General features: G+C 25.5%; 1 protein-coding gene across 6 annotated transcripts; it reads right to left on the bottom strand.

The window, feature by feature from the left end:
- Window positions 1-740: 740 nt before the first annotated feature.
- Window positions 741-20,185, bottom strand: LOC107451585 (ribitol-5-phosphate transferase FKTN). 6 transcript variants are annotated; one of them, XM_071183381.1, is made up of 9 exons: window positions 19,871-20,185; window positions 18,823-18,938; window positions 17,473-17,505; window positions 16,462-16,653; window positions 9,087-9,370; window positions 5,587-5,849; window positions 4,355-4,488; window positions 3,164-3,218; window positions 741-2,742 (listed from the first exon to the last, which is right to left on the bottom strand). In XM_071183381.1, exons 2-9 carry the CDS (start codon window positions 18,913-18,915, stop codon window positions 2,699-2,701), a joined length of 1,098 nt encoding a protein of 365 aa, XP_071039482.1. In that variant the 5' UTR covers window positions 18,916-18,938; window positions 19,871-20,185; the 3' UTR covers window positions 741-2,698. The 6 variants fall into 6 exon arrangements, with proteins under 6 accessions (XP_071039482.1, XP_015923226.1, XP_015923225.1 ...); XM_016067740.2 differs by having other exon boundaries at window positions 3,164-3,288; window positions 20,025-20,183; XM_016067739.3 differs by having other exon boundaries at window positions 3,164-3,288; window positions 19,871-20,182.
- Window positions 20,186-20,245: the final 60 nt, after the last annotated feature.

Genomic DNA, 20,245 nt, shown 5'->3' with positions numbered 1-20,245 from the left:
CTCTTTTTTGCAGCTTTTTATATAATCCCTATCTGAACTCGTCATTACATAATCATTCAAAGACATAACATTTCTGAAATGAGTAACTTAACTGAAATTAATAATAGAACACTTACTGTTACACAAATCTTTCAAAAACAATTGTGGTTAACTCTTTGTGTTTACTAGTATTAATATGCTTCAAAACATCTTGCATAAAAGCACATTCTAATGAAAACCATATAAATAGACAACTAGTCATAGACGAAACCTCTTAACTGCTTCTGTAAATATTTGCCTCGAGTTTTGTAGGGATTCAAAACTATGAAAAAGTTCGAACAGGTTCTGTTACATAACAAGCCTTGCTTGGAGAAGAACAAACAAGCCTCGAAACCAGTATATTTTTTTAGATTTAGGACAAAGTTGAGATAAATATTTAGGTTTTAGCTGTAAGCTTAGGTTTTAGTTAGTAGGCTCAATAAACTTCGCTACGTTCAGTTGATTAACTATCTGTCAAAGCCATAAGTCGAAAGGGAAACTGGGCTTCATCTCTTATTGCTCCGTTTTATCGGTCTTAATAAAACACTATATAGAATAATCCATCAAGCTTTTTTATAACTATTAACCACAAATTTTGCAATCACAATTCAGTAAAAAATATTTTTTTAAAAAAAGGATGGATTCTCTCATTTCCGTCTAATATGTGAATTTCTATCCATCATATATATATATAAAAGAGAGAGAACAATAAAACAGTAAAATTAAAGCTGAAATATTTATTAAGAAATTGATGAATAGACAAAAAATTGACAGTATAATGAGAAGCTTCATAATGTTTTCTGAAAATAGAGTATTAAAAATAAATAAAGTATATTTCCCTTTGCATATTTCAAAAAAATTGTTAAAAGAAAGTTAAAATGTGAAAACTCATTACCTAAGCAAAAACATTAATGGAAAACAATTCAAATAACAAATTATTTGAAATTTCAAGAACAAATTATTAATTATATTCTTAAACATTAATTTAGTTTAAACTTTTTTCATTTAACACACTGACGGTCCTGCACGTAAAAAGTCACATTTTAACCAGTTTTCCCATGTTAATGGATAGGGGAACTGTGTGTAGCGGAGAAACATTCTCCAAATTTTGCCCATTTTCTTAACCACCAGTGGGTTAAGCAAGTAAAATAATAAAGAAAGATATTTTAAAAAATAGGATAGAATAAATAAATAAAATGCAGACACCTATTGACAAGTTAAACTTTAACAACAACAAATAAATATATATTTTCACACATAAAATAAATATAGAAGTTTGAATAATTGAATAGATAGATAAAAAAAAGTTTGCTAAAGAAAACAAGCATGGCATGCACAAAAGCTTAAATATAATTAAATCCATACAAGTAAAAATGAAAACAAATTGTTTAAAAAAATAAATATGGCACATCTTAAAATTGCAAAAATCACAAAATTCAAAAATGTAAAAAGTAAGCTGCCGAAATTCATATTTCATTATTGAAATAAGAGTTGACTAAAACAAATTATATGAAAGGAAATCTCTAAAACTCTATAATATGTACAAACATTTTAGCAGTAATTTACATATTTATATAGAAATAAGTTACATTTATCACAAATCAATGCCTATATAAAGCTCGGTGGTATAAATAAATAAACATAAATACACAAAAGTCAACTAGAACATAGGTCACAAGACACATGAATAAGGTTAATACTTAAAATAAATAAATTCCGCCAGCTGAATATTCGACAAAAAGGTCAAATAGCAAATAGGGGCCAAATATATGTTACATCCCTTAGTTAATATTTATTAAAAATAGTAATAACATTTATTAAATAGTAAAAAAATTTTATAACAATAGTTAAAGAATAGTTACAACTGTTGTGTCATAATACATAACAGTTGCAAGTATTTCTTTGAAACTTTATGGAAAGTAATATTTTGGAAAGTAGCAAGTATTTCTTTGAAAAAAAAATATTTGATAAATGGTAGGACCTTTATAAATAATTAAATAAAAACTTAAATAAGTTCAATTACTTATTCATACAATTTTAATACCTATTGACAGTTTACTTCATAGAAAACTATTGTTAGATCATAGGGAATACCAATTAGTTTAAGCAATTTTAAAATTCAGTGAATAGAAAAAAATTGACATACATCTGAGTGCAAAAAAAAAATTTCTGTTCAGAACAGTTCAGTTTAAAATCTCTTTCCATAATCACAAGTATCAAAACAAGGATAAAAAATCTTTTTTTTCAACATTTATTTATATTTTTTAAAGTAATGAGGAAAACAATTAAAAAATAAATTTTACAAATAGGTCTGTTCCATTTTTATACAAAAAATATCAATAATTGATGTTAAAAGCTATTTTTTTAAAAAAATAGATATTCTATTAAAAAAGTACATCACTATTTATTTTACTGAAAAATTTGATCTTGGTTATAATATCAAAATAGAAAACCATTTCATAAAAAGAATCAGTAAAATTTAAAAACTAAGATCACGTTTGTTCAGGAAGAGGCAGAAGTTGAATAACTTCGGGCCACTCATCAAGAGGCCACTGTCCATTTTCCATCACATTTGAAGGACTGCTTTTCCAGTCCCAAACTTTAACTGGCTCATACCATTTTTGGCCATAATTTGCTTTTATGTAGTCTTCAGTTTGACAAGGAATTCTAACTTTAAGTTCTAAAAACTCAGTCCAACAAAGTTCAAATTTTGAAAACATATATCTAGAAACAATATTGTTTTTAGTAAAATGATCAAGAAAAAGATCACTATTTGACTTACTATAAATAAAATACAATCAAAAAATGTAATGATCACTCATACAACAGAATTTAAGTGAAGTAAAAATTAAAACGTAAGACCTTACTAACTTACTTTTATAGTTATTGGTAAATTAACTTTAATTGGTCATTTAACTTTCATAAGTAATTTAATTATTGGTGTAATTTAACTTTTTTATTAGCATGTAAGTAAATATTTTTTTAGAATCTTTGCTTAAATGTAAGAGAAATATTTTATAAACAAATTTCTTTTTCAACTTTAGTAAATATTCATCTTTTGAATAAGATGTATTTTGAATTTGATGTGATTAAAAAAACATGAAGATTTTATACTATACTAAATTTGATTCATTGTAATGCTTACTTGAACTTTTTCCCAGTCCTTGCTTGCGTGCCTCCATTCCACACATATGACTCCTCTTCATAGAAAAAAAAGATATCAAGTTTAAGGTCATTATCCCTAAAAGATAATTCATAACTATCTTCAACCTATAATTTTAAAATACAGATTTTAAGTACTATACATTACTAATCATTTTTTAACAAAACATAAAATTTACTAAAATAAAACTTTAACTAAATTTTCATAGAAGCAAAAGATAATATCATCCTAAAATATTTCAACATATTGAGAATTTTTTCTTTTAACTCATCTATTAACAGATAATATTGCATATTTAATGACAAATAATATATAACAAAAATAAAAAGTAACTATTATTCCATTTATTAATTCCAGGAGAGATATGCTTCCTGATTTTATTTTTTATTTTAGTAGTTATGAAACAAAAATATAAAAAAATTCATACATTATAACTTTGTAAATTTTTACATTTTTTTAAGTTTGAACCACATAAACCAGCCATTTAAATTGAAAAGAAATAATAATAATAATACATATACCATTGGGAAACACAAAATATATTGTCCTTCATTTCAAATAATTTTAAAAATATCAAGCTAAGGCAGCTAGATTTACTTAATTTACTGCTTTGTTTATCCACACTGATGTAAGTGTGGAATAACATTTTTGAAAAGCAAAAAAAGCTAGTCTGGATTAGCAAAATAGTTTTATTTTGATGTAGAAAAAAAAAACTATTTTGAAGCAGAAATTTTTGATTCTGCAATAGCCAATAAATAGTCAGCGGCAAGAAGAGAAAGGATAATTCTCTTTAATGAAAAAAAGTATGATATAAAATTTATTGTAATGGTGGCAACTAAATACCATTATATCAAATAAAGAAAAACATGTTTGAAAAAAAAGTTTTAGTCTTTAACAAGCTAGTAGCTTTATTTTATCTGATGGCTTTTTTTATTATATTAATGATCTCTTTCAATGATTGTTTTACTAACTAATGAATCAATGTTCAAAACGATTTTTATTATAATTAGCTGTACACCTTCAAAGTAAAAGGAAAACATTCTATCAATAATAAGCTCATAAAGACTAAACTTTTTTATGAAGTGTGGGGAACAATGTCTTCCTGCTAATTTACAAAAATTAACCTTAACTAACATTAACTGCTCAAATAATGCAAACAAAGCTACATTTTACCTTTCCAAATGAATGAATTAAAGGCATATCATTTGTTGAAAATAATGATATTATTTCCGGTCTGAAGTCCTTAATCCAAATACCAATATCAACATCTTTACTATAAGAAATAAAACCACATTCTCTATAGTATCCTAAAAGAATGAAATTATTTAAACATTAATATTCATTATAATTAAGAAAACAATAACTAAAATGCAATTTAGTAACATAACATGATGCTATTGATACAACACAAAAAAAAAATGTACAGAATAATAATTCAAATCTATATAAGCAATAATGATTAGATAAAATATAAATTTTAAAGCTATCTGTTGAATAGTAGCTTCAAAAATGTTATGCACCATTTTTGATAAGTTGTTAAACTTTAGCAAGGGCACAATAACAAACACTAGTTATTAAAACTACCACATGGTTAAATATATTTTTAACATAAAAAAAGGGATTTTTATTCCTAAGTTATCAAAATTCAGTTTAAATGCTTGTTCAGTTTAAATGTTATTCTCTTTAAATAATTATTAAGATTTTAAAAAAAATTGTATAAGAATAAAAATTAATAATCAGATAAGATATTAGGTTTCATAAGTAATAAATTTTTATTAAAATAATAAATCCAAAGTAAAGATTGCTATAGTTTTCTTACAACTTTATTTAAAATAATGCTCATTTTAGTCCTAATACAATTCAGTTTTTTGGATCAAATTTAAACCTATTATAGGTCAATATTGAATGTTGTATTTTAATGCTGTTTTTAATCTTTTTAAAAGCAAAAATAGAACTTTTATTTCTTCTGAAATTTAGGTACTTTACTTTTCTATTATCACTTGTATCAAGTTGCGTTGTTTCAAAAGGTTTTTCTAATTAATAAGCGTTAAAATAAAAATTTAAACAAAAAGTTCAACAATTAGTCTTATTAACTTATTGTCATTTTTGGAAGAAAAATATTGAAAACAGTAATAATATCACAATAGAAATGAATGCTAAAATAATAAATTCTAAGAAACTTATTAATCAATAATCTAATACAAATCAATGTAATACAAAATCATACAATTTAATTTAATGGATTATCAAATTCACAAACAAATGGGTAGCAGAAAGAAATAATCATGTTAAACATTAAATTTTAAAAAAATATATAAAAAACATATTATCACAAAGAAATTAATTAAAATTATACTAATTAAAATAACTAATTATATCATTAAAATTGCTAAAAACATTATTACCAAGCAAAGTTCCACTGCTCAACCAAAAAGGAATTTTCAAATGATCCAATAAAGATTTTGCTTTGGCTAAGAGCTTCCATGCTTTAGTGCGAAATATTTCAGCTTCATCACTTTCATCTCGGCCAAACTTTTCAAAGAATACTTTTGCTTGGGAGTAATTACACTCTATGAATTTACTGTCGTTTGGAAAATTCAAAAACATATGGTGTTGCAAAGGTACAAAGATTCTAATTTTATCTATTGATGCTGAATGTATTTCCATCCTAAAATAAAAATATTATTACTAATGTTAATATAAAACAAAATTATAAATTATAAAAGTAAAAAAGAAGCTTGCAGGATATAAGTAGTGAAAAATGGTAAGATGTTATAAAATATATCATTCATCTTTCTACTGTGTTGCATGATAAAATTTAGTTGCTATTTAATATATAAGAAAAAAACCAATAACTTTATGATTTATTTATTATTACAGTATTAATTTTGCCAAAATACATCAATCAAAATATTTGCACAAATGCCTACCTACCATTTAAAAGATAACATTAAAGTAAGAGGGTTATAGCATTATCATTTAAATAGCACAAAAAATTAAAATTTCAGTTTTTAAAAAAAATCAGTTTCTTTAGTTTAGGAATTGGAAGATATTACTAATCAGTCAATTTTTGTTTTGAAACTGTGTGATATGATACCTAGTTATAAAAAACAATTTTATGGTTTGTTTAATCTCAAAACTTTGCTGTTTTAAATGAAATGTAATTCATATGCATACAAATAAATTTTATAATATTTACAAATTAAGAAACTAATTAACAATTTAAGAAGCATAAATAAAATTATTTTGAGAATACTTTTTATAAAATCAACAAAATGTGCTAAACAAAGAATAAGAAAAACCACAATATCAGTCGAAGTATTATATAAACCAATTAAAAAAGTACCTTCATGTGAATGACCAGAACAATGAATTAAATAAATAACTAGAGGCAAGGGGAGGTTTATCAAGAAAATTCTAAGTTTAAAATATATATATTTGCAGGAATAAAAGGACACTAGAACTTTTTAAATTATTCCATTTAAAAACAGCAACTTCCGTCTTACTCATTGTTGTAATAAGTATTTTCCCCAGATTGTTACATTTTAATCAGTTAACATATAAATTGATTTTCACAGGGCAACAAGAAGAAATTTCGTCTCTGACTTATTCAGGAAAGTAAATATAAAATTCAGAATTAAAAGAAAAATACACCAATTTTAACAAATTTTACGCTTAATAAAAATGCAAATTACTTAAAAATATAAAATCTCAATAAAAAAAAGTAAATAATAACTGTAAAGAAGAAAAATTAATATTGCTTAGTGAAAAAAAAATGAAAAACGGAAGAAAACATTTTTAACGCTTACTTGGTTAATATATGTTTTACTTATTTAACACCAACAAAGATAGGAAATTTATATTTAAAAAAAATTATTTTGAAAATAGTCCACCAATTTGAAGATAATTTTCATTAAAAGTTTTAGTTGTGTTCAATAATATGTTTTTTTAAAAAAATATTTCAATAACTTTTTGCATAAAAAAGAAAATAAATGCTACAGCCAAATATTTTTGTAATATTCATCATTTTCATTTCGTCAAAAGGAAATTAGAATACAAGTCATTTAATTTTCAGCTTCGACTATTGAGAAATTATTAAATTACTTTCAAATAAAATGATATAAGAGGTTAACCGAGTTATTTAAAAGGATTTTCATATAAGATTTGTAAATGCTTTATTTAATATATTGAATAAATGAAGGGTCTCTCAATGCATATTTATTAAAAATTTTGTAATAAAGAAAAATATTGGATGATTTATGTTTTTACAAAAAATGAAAGAGTATTAAGAAAATAACTGTATAAAGAAAATTTTTACAATCACAAATCCAGTAAGATAAACAAGGCACTTTAAATACATTGTACAACTAGTTGACAGTCCCTCAAATAGAAACTTAGCAACTAAATAAAGCTTGCGCAGCTTAGCACTAGTAAATTGAATCCTTTTTAAATCAAATAAATAACAGGGGAAGAAAAATTTTGAAATGATGAATCTCTAACGTCATAGACTGTCGTAAACTCTCAAGAGAAAATATAATTAGTAAATGATAGAAAGGTTCAAGGACTGTAATACTGACCTATTAACAGAACAGTGCACTAACATCAACAAGCAAATTATTTGTTATCTTCTAATTGATACAAATATTTTTTAACATTAATTTTAGTAAGAGAAAACAAAAGTGGAAAGTTCAGCATTTCTTACATAATTCGATAAAGTTAAAAATTCCCAAGGCTTTGGAGTAGAATTATGTTTTTCTCTAACATTTTTTATTGAATCTCTTTTTCTTTAATTTTTACCGCTATTTTAAATATTCCCAGGTACATACAAACCCTGTTTAACTAGGTTTTGTTTCTCCATTCATTTTTTCCAACAAAACCTCAAACAAGGTTCCCCTGCAAGTGAAAATTCCTAAACTAAACCCGAAAATTTAAAAATTGCCAAACTTTTGCAATACCTTTCTAACGTTTCAATTGAAAATAATAAAAACAATTGTTCATTACACTTTTCATCTTAAAATAATATTGAAATACTAATTTCAATGATTAATCAATACATGATTTACATTCTTAAAAAACAATAAAAGCAATTTTATTCCAATTACTTTCATAAATATTAACGATCAATATTCATAAAAACATTTAAAAATTGCTTCAAATTTAATTTATAATTATAACAATTTTGTAAGCAAACGAAAAAGTATATTTCTTCTTTAAATTTTGGTAAAACATAACTAAAACTAAAGGAAAATTTACACATTTAAAGTTACAGCATGAAATAAAATGTCATTAAAAAAATGGAAAACTAAATAGAATAATTATAATAGAAATCCTTGCAAGTTTCATAAAAAAGTTCACTTATAGAGATACATTATTTAATATTAACATGACAACAAAATAAATTACACTGCAAAATTATTAAAGAAAAATATAAACAGGTACTTTGAAACCTGAAAAACAATTATCACACAAAATATACCAACAGATATCATGTCTCTGCTTGATTTTCATGTTGTAATTTAATCTCAAATTAATAAATTTCAGTAATCTATATTGATTATTTTATTATACACTTTAATTACATTAAACTAATAGCTATACATGCTAAATAATTCATTATAATTACTATGATCAAAGTTAATAAATAAGAACGGATGAAACTATGTCTAAGAAAAACACAAAAATAACTATCAAAACAAAATATTTATAGGTACTGAAAAACCAAAACTGAAGCTATAATAATAACGAAAATGCAAAATAATAGAAACATGATTTAAAACAAAACAAGAGTAAAATTAAAAATAAAAGTAAAAAGTAAGATTTATGTACACTTATATTTTGAAATCATAAAAACAGTGTAGAAATTACATTATTTTGTGAGAAAATGTAAGGAACAAAGTTATTTTACTTATCAAAAGCAGCAGATTGTAACAATAAGAGCAGGTCCTCCTTTTTAAAATCCATTTCATATAAACTGTGCAATTCTTCCTGTTTGAGATTATATCCTCCTGTCCACCAAAACTTTCCAGGTCTTTCATAAAAAAATGCAACATGAATAGCGATATGGTTGTCAGATATGATGAAATGAAGTGGAATTGGAGAATTCAACCCATGCTGTTGAAGAATTGGTTCAAATCCTACAAACTGCATGACTTTAAAACTTTCAGCTTCTAAAGCTTCAGTGAAAGAATTCTGCAGGAAAATAATAAATAGGAAAATTCAAGTTCAACTTCTTATATTTTTATTACAGCCTTTCACTGGCATAAAAAAAAATAACAAATTTAATATTAATGTAAAAATGTATGCGAAAAAATTAAGTTGTTTATATGGAAATTTAAAAATAAAATTATTTAAAAATAAAATGCTTTTTTACGATTAATAATGCAATGCTGAAGAAAAAAAGCTTTACTTAAAATTATATAAGAATTAATTATTTAATGCTTTCAAAATAAATAACTTAAAACATTTACTATAATGTAGGGAAACAATTTTTGACAGTACTTTTTAAATTAACTTTATAACTTTATTTAACTTTATGTTAAGACTAAAATAAAAAAATAAATAAAGTATTTAATAATTATTCCCTTTCAAGAACACATGGGTAAAAAGTTATAACATGTGAAAGAGAAATAATATTGCTTATTTCTAATTAAAAGCTTTGTTGTTAAACATTACTAGAGCAGAAAAAAAAACTCTTGTTGAATAAAACTATTTACAGAAAGGAAGTGAAATTCTTATGCGATGTAGGTTATCATCTTTTAACTCTGAAATCTGCAATCATTTATTTATTCAAACAATAAAATAATCTTCACATTTAATTACATAATGATTCAAAAAGTATAGGAAATTTTGTTTCAAATTTAATTTTGTAAAAAAAAATAATTATGTTCATGCATAGAGAAATAATGCTTTTACTACAAATAAAAAAAAAGTTATTAATAGGTCAACCAAAAATTGGAAAAATATAGTTTCAAAATTAAGAGAGAAATGAGAGGGAAAAAAATATTGAAATTGAACTTTTTGCAGCTTTCATAATGCTTCCGGTTGAAACTAGAATCTATAGATTTTACTGAAAATACATATAGTATCTCTCAATAGACAGGGTTAGTCCTACGTCATCAACGACGTCACTAGCTCTCCTCGTTCCAAACAAAGTTCTGAACGGAGCAAACAATATGGCGTTTCTCATGTAGTTAAAAGTGGGTGAACTAAATCTTTGAATATATTAATATAAAGTCGAATTTAACCACTAACATGGCAAGAAAAAGTGTTGCATATATTAATATTACGTTAATCTCTTTTTATGATATTAATTGGAATAGCTTATTAATTGCAAATGATTATGAAAACTTTTTGTATATATGATTGAGAGAATTTGTATTTAATATTTACCATATAAATTGTATTTATAATCTGGAAATCGGAAATTTGTGAATTTTATTATTTGGAAAAAGTTATTTCTAATTTATGTTTAATTTTTCTTAAAATATGTATATTATATTAAATCAATTTTTTTTATAATATTGAGACAACTTATTAATTGTAAATAATTATGAGAATTTTAAAACAAATTAAAAAGTTATGTAAGAAGCATGAATAAAGTCAGATAAATTAGTGAAAATTATAAAGCATTTTAGATACACGTTTTTAAAATAGCTCAAATTAATTGGTAAATTTACTAAAATGATAGGAAGTAAAAAAAAAATTATATAAACAAACGAGTTGACAGGTCTTAAAACATATTTACAACCAAATTATGAAATAAATATGGATGACTTGAATGTTACGTTCACTGCAACAAATAGAATATTACTATGAAGGTAATTTAAAAAATTTTGATTTAGACTGTCAAATGCAAATTTTATTCTATAAAAAGTGATAACAGTAACATTTGCCAAAATAAAAGCTGTATAACTAAATATGCATACATACATTAAAGAATTAAGTTTCTAAATTAAAAAATTTCTTAAAAATTTGAATTATATTTATTTGAAATGCATGCGAAATTAATATTATTAAATAAGTAAAATTTAAACATCTATGTGAATACATAGATTAATAAATATGAATGTTAAATAAAAGTTTATGTATGGGATAAGTATGTTTTAAAGAATTCTAAAAAAATTCATGTTGCACTTTCTTATCGAATAAAATAGGAATCTGAGATTTTAAGATAAATTCATATATAACACCTAAAAAAAATTGTTCCTCTCACATTTTAAAATGAAAATTAGAAATTTAAAATTCTAAAATAATTTAGCTATTCTATATATTAAAATTCTGGAAACTATACATAGTATTGACCCTTTTAACATAACACTACACTTTAACATAGCACTACACTAGTTACGTTAAGAAATAATCTAATATTAATTATTTAATAATAAGGTATCTTAATTTTTTCAAAAAATTAATGCATAAAACTACTGTTAAAAACTGATAAATACAAACAAGAAAAAATCTCAAGTCAAAATAAATCTGAGTTTAAACTAAAACTCTGTGCAGATTTAACTATATGTATACATATTAAATAAGTTAGTTACATAATTTATTCCTATTTAATAGTTAAAAACTAAAGCTTATGAGAATTAGCAGCAATAATCAGAAAATCTTAAGCAAACAAAGTTTACAATAACTACAAATTTAATCATCAGGTATAATTTAATAAACAGACATTAGTATTGATAAATACAATCTAATTATAGATTAAAAATTCATTTCTGAACGTTTTAAAACAATGCATGCCTTTCCATAACTAAAGAAAAAAATTAGATGTAGGTTAAGAATATGTAACAAATTCTAAATAAAATAAGGCATTATTATAAACATGAAACAAGAGTTAAAAATAGTACTGACGCTTAAATTTTTATACATCAAAATTAAAGATAACCATTTTGAAACTTTTTTATAGCATTTAATGCACTTAACTCGTAAAATCTACTGAATACCCCGTATAATGAAAACTACATAAATTAGGAATATGTCCCTTAGAAGCGCTATATAAATTTATTTATTTCAATAATTAACTAAAAATCTTGCCGTCTTAAATTCACATAGGAAATGCCATTGAAATGGTTCGTCCGAAAAAATGTTTGGAACGCGTTTGGAAGGAGGCGGGGTGAAATACGTCATCACTGTCCCTGTCTATTGGCGACGGTTCGGGAAACATCCCGGAGGATGATCCGAAGACATGCCATCACAATTTCAGGGCTGGATTACCCATTAGGCCAGACTAGACCATGGGGCCCCCAATGATTAGGGGCCCCTTTGAAATGGATTTTTTGAAAATAAATTTTAAAAAATTAAGGAAAGCGATGATTTTTCAAAATGTTAAGATTATTTTTTAGTTCTAATTTAATAGAATAAAGTAAAATTTAATTTATTTTTATTATAAGTATGCTTTCTTAAATGAAAAGATATATAAATGCTTTTATATTTGAGTAAATAAAAAATAAACGTGAAAAAAATTTAATCTGAGGGCCCCAAAAATTTGAATGACCTAGGGTCCCGCATGCGCTTAATCCGGCCCTGGGTGTGTTAGATCCTCAGCTTCATATTAATAGGTAGTAAAGGCAGCCTGTGAGCAATGCTGACCACTTAGCCATAATCATGGGGTTGGGCACTATATTGTGGAGCCTTAAAACCTCCATCACCACCCTGGTCCATAATAAGTTGTTGCGTGAATGCTTTTTCTTCGTCTTTTTTTTCCCTTTATAACAAAGGGTATGTGGTTTAAAGTAGAAAGAAAGAAAAAAAAATTGGAATTTAAAGAAAAAATTGCTTAATTGCAAATAAAAAAGTCCCTTTAAAAACACTAAATTTCAATTCTGAACTTGCAGTCTGAGAGCTACAGAGTTACTAATGTGTGTTTTCACTGCAAGTTTAACAGTTAATAATTCTTGAACTAATTAAATAATGTTTAAATTTTTTATTCCATCACATTGTTTGTTCTCCAAATCTTTATATTTTCAAGTTCCGTAGTGCCAAAGTCTTATAGTTTTGCGCTGCAAAACGAAATTTAAAGTATCGTAAAGGTTATCCACCAAATCAGTGATTTCTTTCACCATTTTTTAACATAGATACTTATAAACACTTAAAAAAAATAGCAAAAAATTGAAGAACGGTATCAAAATAATAAGCCAAAAAACCTATTGGCCAGCGGTTTTGAATCAGCGACCGCTGGAGCGAAAGGCGGGTTTTTCAAATGCTGAGTGTACACGGACGTATAATGGGACCTCATTCTTTCTTTCTGTTTCGCAATTTTAGTTCTTACTTTTTAACAACTCGAACATTCATATAGAGGTAAATAAAAATAAATCATAAATTTGAACTTGGTTCCTTAAATTCATTAATGAATGTTATGCTTAATATGAAGAATTTATGTTTCAATTCTTGTTTTCTTATTATGTGCAACTAACTATATTTGCAGCTTCGCAATGATTACTAGGTTTAAAAATTTTAGTTTTTGCGCAAAATATTCCTTTTCATTTAATTTATTCCGTAAATTGCGTAACTGCTTTTATTCAATAGCATTCAGTTTTTACAAAATCAAATATTATTACATATATTACAGCCGACGCTAGAAAGCTGTTAATGTGAACAATATCTTGCTAATATATAGATTAACTGATTTGGTCCACTAAAGTGCGGAATCAAGTGTTTTCACATTTTATTTTACCAAGGTAATGTGCACAATAACGGATTTAGTATCATTAAAGTTCAAGCGTTTATTTCTCTCATTTCTCTGCCGTAATATTCTCTATTTAAAACCATTTGATTCTTTGTATTATAGTTATTCAATTGATTGATTCTATCTACTAATTTACTGATTGCATTAATTTCATTCTTTAGATGTCTAATAAAAAAATATAATTATGATAATTTACGATGCACAATGACGTAGCTGCTGTTCTTGCAAAGATCTTATTTTCCATTTAACGACATCATTTTGTAGGCAATTTTCGATCAATAATGGATCGCCTTAGTTAATATTTTCATTACCAAGATTATCTGCAGAATAACTGATTTCTGCACTTTAGTTAAAATTCAACTTCAATTCAATTCATATTCAAATATTATTAAGTAAAATTTCTTTAAAGAAAAAAAAAGAATGATCCTATTTTATTTTAAAAAATATTGTTTGTTTATTTGAACCATTTGGTTGGAAGCATATTTTTCAATATTCTTTCACAATATTACATAGATATTGATTTATATAGATATTGATTTCTCATTTTGATTCTGCTGCGAAAAAAAACAAAAAAAAAACTGTTCATTCTTGAAGTTGAGTCACATTCCTTTCAAAGCATTGTATCTAAAATCCTATAAATAATACAATGATTTCAATTTAAATTAGGTTCACTTGTTATTACTTATTCCTTTGTTTTCCAAAATTATATACATAATATTCCCTTTTTAAATAAAATTCAACAGCTATCTGTCTGGTTTGGGATCCCGCAGTGGACTGATCGTTAAGACACGGTTCCCAACAGAACACCAAAGTCAAGCATCACTGGTTGCGGTCGGTGTGCGGGTGGGTGACCACTTGGATCAGTCTGCGTAGGAATCGAGGGAGTGCGGTTTTGGTCCTCGTTAAACTATTCTACCGTAAATTGCTCGACTTCGTGTGCAGGTCGTCGGGCTACCGAAGCAGGGGTGCCATCCCCTCTGCAGAGGATCAAAATTGTGATGGCATGTCTTCGAATCATCCTCAGGGATGTTTCCCAAACCGTCGCCAATAGCCCATTGTGCAGCTCTAATGCGACGTAAATGAACAATAACAATAACTGTCTGGTTTGGCAAAATATACAAGTATGAGGACACGTATGGCTCCTCGTACTCACAGAGCTCAATTATGTAATAGATTCATGACCGATAATTTTTTTAATGTATGTTTGAAATTTGAAAATGAAATTTTCAAAAGAAAGTATTTTTTTAAATCTAAGTGAGGCTCTCTGTAATAATAGGTATGCTATGCAATGAACAAATAAAGTTAAATTTTTGTGTTGCATTTATACAAACACTTGATTTTGCATAATTCGGGTGAGGGGATTTCAAATCTGCTATTAGTTTCGCTCCTTAATCTGCAGATTTTTTTTTAAAAATTGACATTATTAGTCGAAATGTGCAAATTTAAAAAGCTATATGTAATAGGAGTGTCGCATAAATGTTGCGATAAACTACTCGGTTAGTTAGGGCACATCATTAGGATTAAATATGCATAGAAACCCGTTCCCGGAAATGTCGTAAGTAGCTAAAAGGCACTTCCCTATTATGACCTGTTCAGAAGCACACGAATAGACAGTTTTCAATAAGGAAACACCCTTAGCTGCGTATTACGGTGTTTCCGCGCATGGGTTCTTCATGCAATTTTAATCCTGGTGATGTGCTGTAACTCCCCTAGAAGTTTCTCGCAATATGTACGTGAACCCCTGTTATATACAACGTTTTTAAAATTGTACATTTTGACAAAGAAATAGAATAAAAATATCAATAAAAGAAAACTGTAGTTTGTAGAGAGAAACAGAATTTAGATTTAAAATCATATGTTAAAAAATCTCATGCATCAATCTACAGAACATTAATTAATATTAAAAATACAAATAATTAGAGAGAATAAAATAATTTATTTATAAAGAAAATCAATTAACTAATATTGCATGCGTAAGAAGTCATGGAAAAGAAAATGGAAAAAACGTCTGAAAAAAAAATAGAACAATTGTTATGATATTGTTGACTAGTTATTACATCACTGAAAGAGGTAGAGGGAAAAAAATCCAACTCACACCATTTATAAATATTTATCTATCCCAGCAATTGCGTTGATAATTGGTAAACAGTAATATGACCTTTTTTATGTTTTTCTTTTAACAAATAATTATACGTTGATGTTTTGTTGAACAAAGATTGAAGATCAAAAAGATTGAAGAGGTTGATTCTTTTGTTTATCTCAGAGCTAGCGTTAATAAACAGGGCAGAAGTAACATTGATATTTCCCAGAGAATCGGAAAAGCTATATCCTGTTACAAAGATACAGTTTTTGGAGAGCCTCAAATATAAAATTAAAAACAAAATTAATTGTCTATAAGGGAGACCGAGAATAATATGGCAAAGATGCATTAAGGAAGATCTTAGTAGAGTAGGATTAACTGGATGGGAAGAAGCGTGTTGCCTGGAGAAAAAGACTCGAGGCCTTATGTTCGGCACGAAGAGGATAAGTAAGTTAGTAGTCTAACAATTATAGTTATCAAAAAACCTTAAGTTTTCATAAATTGCTAACTTACTTTCTGAAACTGGGTTGTCAAAGGACCAATAGTTCCTAAATGTAAGACTTTTTGTCCCAAGCAAATAAAATGGCAGTCAATATGGTCTTCTTCATCACTAGAAACATGTGCTCGATACAATATTTTGGGATCAATAAGGAACAAAGGAACATTGTGTTTAACAGAATGACTTATGACTTTGCTTATAGAACTCTGTAATAAAAAATATAAAACAATTAAAAATTTCATTTGCAAAAACATAAAAATAATACCATCTAGCCAGAATCTCATAAAAATATTTTGCAATAATGTATGATAAACATTCAATAAAAAAGATATAAAAAGCAAATTAAAAACTTGCTTGTTATAAATCAGGATAAAGTTCAAAACAAGTAAAAAGAAAAAATAAGTAAAGAAATAAATAAATACAGTATTTAAACCTTGATTACCCTAAATAATTCGGCTTGAATAATTAAAATTTTTCAAAAATCAAGGTTTATAATTATCACATGAATTTATCATATTTTGAAGTTATTACTCCTAAAGTAGGAGTGCACGAGCTGTAACCCAAATTTTTAGAAAAAGTATCAGGGTTTTTTTCATCATTCAAAAGGAAAAGCAAGTTATAATGTAACATCATTTCATCATGAGTGGATAAAAATGCCATAAATATTTACTCATTATTAAAAAAATACATGATGAATTTGGACAAAACAATAACAAAACTAACAAAATAAAAATACAAATTCATATGGTAAAAAAAGAAAAATAAGTTATGTTTTACCTAATGTCTTTTTATAAATGAAGACAAATTTGTCCAATCTCAAAAACTATCAACTACTATCCTTAAATTTAATAAATATTTTTAATTATCAATTAAATTCAGATCAGTATGAAAAATTTTAAAGCTTAAAAATAACAATAAATTATAATCTATATATTTCTATAAAATGAATAAAAATCATTCATTATTAAAGGATTCCAATTCTATGAATCATATTTAAATGCATAATAGAAATCTGTTTTTCTTACATAGGCTGGATCAACTTTTTCTTCCTTTATTTCCTGCAATAAAAAAAAATTTTAAAAAATTAAGATGCACATTAAGGTTCAAATTAAGGGTGCACAACTTGCATCCTAAGGGCAAAAATGTCTAGGACGTATGTAGTATATTACATAACCAGAATAAATTAAAAACAAAACAAAAACTTTCAACAAAATTTAAAAAAACACAGAAATTATAACATTAGAATTCTAAAAGTAAAGGTAAAAATTTATGAAGTAAAAAGATTTTTATCAGTATTTTAGATTACTTTTCACATTTCAATTTTTACACATAATTTTCTTAAATACAAATACAAATGCATAAATAGTTTGATACAAATGTATACATAGTTAGGAGATTTATTTAAAAATTAAAGATTTAAAGAATTCAGCAACAGTAAAAAAACTAATAAAATAATTTTTCCAATTTAAAAAATAGTTTAGAAAAACCTGCATTGTAATTTTGTACATAAAAATACAAACAATAACTTTATTTTATTTTCTTAAACAAAAAGAAAAGAAAAAAGACAAAATTTTAAATGTTTAATACAAAAATTATATGCATATTCCTTATTTTTTACTTTATAAGCCAATCTGATGTTGTTCCAATTATACTAAATTATAATACACAAATGGAAATTTAAAAAAATTAATCAAATAAATTAGAAATCAAGTAGAATTTAGAAATAATGAAGAATAAAAAAGTTAGAATTCGAAGAGATGTTAAAAACATTATGAAAGATACATTATATTTTAATTTTAAAAAAAAAATCTAATTAACTTTAATGCAAATGAGATCAAATTTTAGTGTGATAGCTTTAATGTCATATAAACCTTTCAACAAATATTCTGTAATTTTCCCAAAATTTAAATAAATACAAATATGTAAAACACCTAATAAAAAAATAATAATAATTAATAATGGAAAAGAGTAAAATTTTTATAAGCTATTATATTAGTAAACAGGCCAGTGTTTGTAAAAAACTAAAAAATTTACATAGTATTATTACACTCACTACTTTACCTTTCTAATGTTATATTCTGGAAACAGAAATCCCTCACAGAGATTCTCTGACAGAAATAATTTTTTTAAAGATTAAACGGTAAGTTTTCAAATGTTCTTTTAAAAATTTTGCTACCAGTTTTATAGTTTTCTGAGAATCTTGATTACCTTAATATTAAGACATAAAATGTCTTAAATAGATAACATAAAAACAAATTTAACAGTAAAGTAACTCTTAAATACTAAATCATAAAATATTATACATATAAATCTTAACCATATAAAATATTTATCTATAAAATTAACCATATTTAGCAACTAAACAATTGACCTACTTTTTGCAACAGTAATCTCAGTATAAAAGTTTGTATTGTAAGAATGGTGATGCTGAAAGTGCATGTTATAAATAGGACTTGATTTTTTTTCATTGTAAAAGCTTTTGAGCATCAACCTAATGTGAGAAAGAATAATGTAATGAGTAAAAATAAACAAAATAAAAAAAAAAACATAATTTTTTAAAAATTTAATCAAGAACCTATAAAGAGGGACAAATTTTTGATAGTGTTTCTCAGAAGCAGAATTATATCAAATGTTCTGCAACAAGACTTTTAAAAATTACAAATATTATCAAATCTAATCTTGCTAGAAGTTGCCAAGATTTGGCGATTATTCTGCAACACATCACGATATGGAAATCTCCCTGGAACTATGATCGCCAAGGCACTAAAAGAATTTAAAACTTGCAAAAAATTTTAAAGGTTTGCCATGCTTTTCAAGTTGGTCCCTTTTTTTATAATTATTATTATTTTTTTTTTTTTTTAGTTTTTTTTTTAGCACTGCCTAGAAATAGCCTAATTTTGACAATCATATTACTAATACGGAAATCTTCTCAGGTACAATGCTCTCCTCTGTTTTTTATTTGGTACATCTGATACTTCTTTTCTTTACAAAAATTTATTATGAAATATTTATCTAATGGGATATGTATATACTACACTATAATAGCCAAGTTTTTTGCTTCTGGCAGTGGCTCATGAGAAACTAAACAAAAATATCACAAACAAGGACCAACTGGAAAAGTATAACCTGTAGTCACCCCTAAGTAAACCTCTACACATTTGGAAGAAAAAAGAAGAAGAAAAATTTTCAGGTTTAAAATCTTAGTGCTCTAGCGATTGCAGTAACGTGATAGATCTCTTCTATTGAAAATAAAATGAAGTTTTATTTCACAGTATATTAAAAGTTATTTTTAATTCAATAAAAATATGAAATTTCATTTTCAATTCAATATATATTATACAACTAAAGCAATTACGGTCTGTAATAAACCATATTTTTAATAGTTACTTTATTAAGTCAATATAAGAAACTAAATCAGAATACTTTATTTTACTCCAATGATGGCTTAAGTTACCATTGAAGTTTCGAATTAATGTGCCGCTTCGGAATTAGAAGCAGAAAAAGTAATAATTAAACATCAATGAATTTAAAACGGCTCCATAAAAAAACTCGGAAAGAGGAAATTAAATATTAAAACCTCATAGAAATACAATCATAGTGGGATCTTGCCGCTTTATCGATACCGAACACAGCCAAATCCATGAGCACTGATTAAATCTTTCGAGCTTCATCTGGCCTATTATACACTATTGAATTTTTATATACTTTACGTACTTCAATAGATACAAAGTTTTCCATGATTTGTATGGAAGAAACTATCATTATCATCGTCTGCTCCGTTAAACATCAAACTAGATC

Source organism: Parasteatoda tepidariorum, chromosome 7 (assembly GCF_043381705.1).
Source record: "Parasteatoda tepidariorum isolate YZ-2023 chromosome 7, CAS_Ptep_4.0, whole genome shotgun sequence".
NCBI classification, from domain to species: Eukaryota; Metazoa; Arthropoda; class Arachnida; order Araneae; family Theridiidae; genus Parasteatoda; species Parasteatoda tepidariorum.
The sequence above is the reverse complement of the archived record's forward strand: the minus strand, read 5'-3'. Positions and strand labels throughout refer to the sequence as shown.

Coding starts and splice junctions, on each gene's coding strand:
- LOC107451585 (XM_016067740.2), bottom strand. CDS start 18,915: ATGAAAAAAAATCAAGTCCTATTTATAACATGCACTTTCAGCATCACC. Junction 16,654..17,472: donor AAAAAGTTGATCCAGCCTAT/GTAAGAAAAACA, acceptor TTTTTATTACAG/AGTTCTATAAGCAAAGTCAT. Junction 5,850..9,086: donor CAATCTGCTGCTTTTGATAA/GTAAAATAACTT, acceptor TTTTTATTTTAG/GATGGAAATACATTCAGCAT.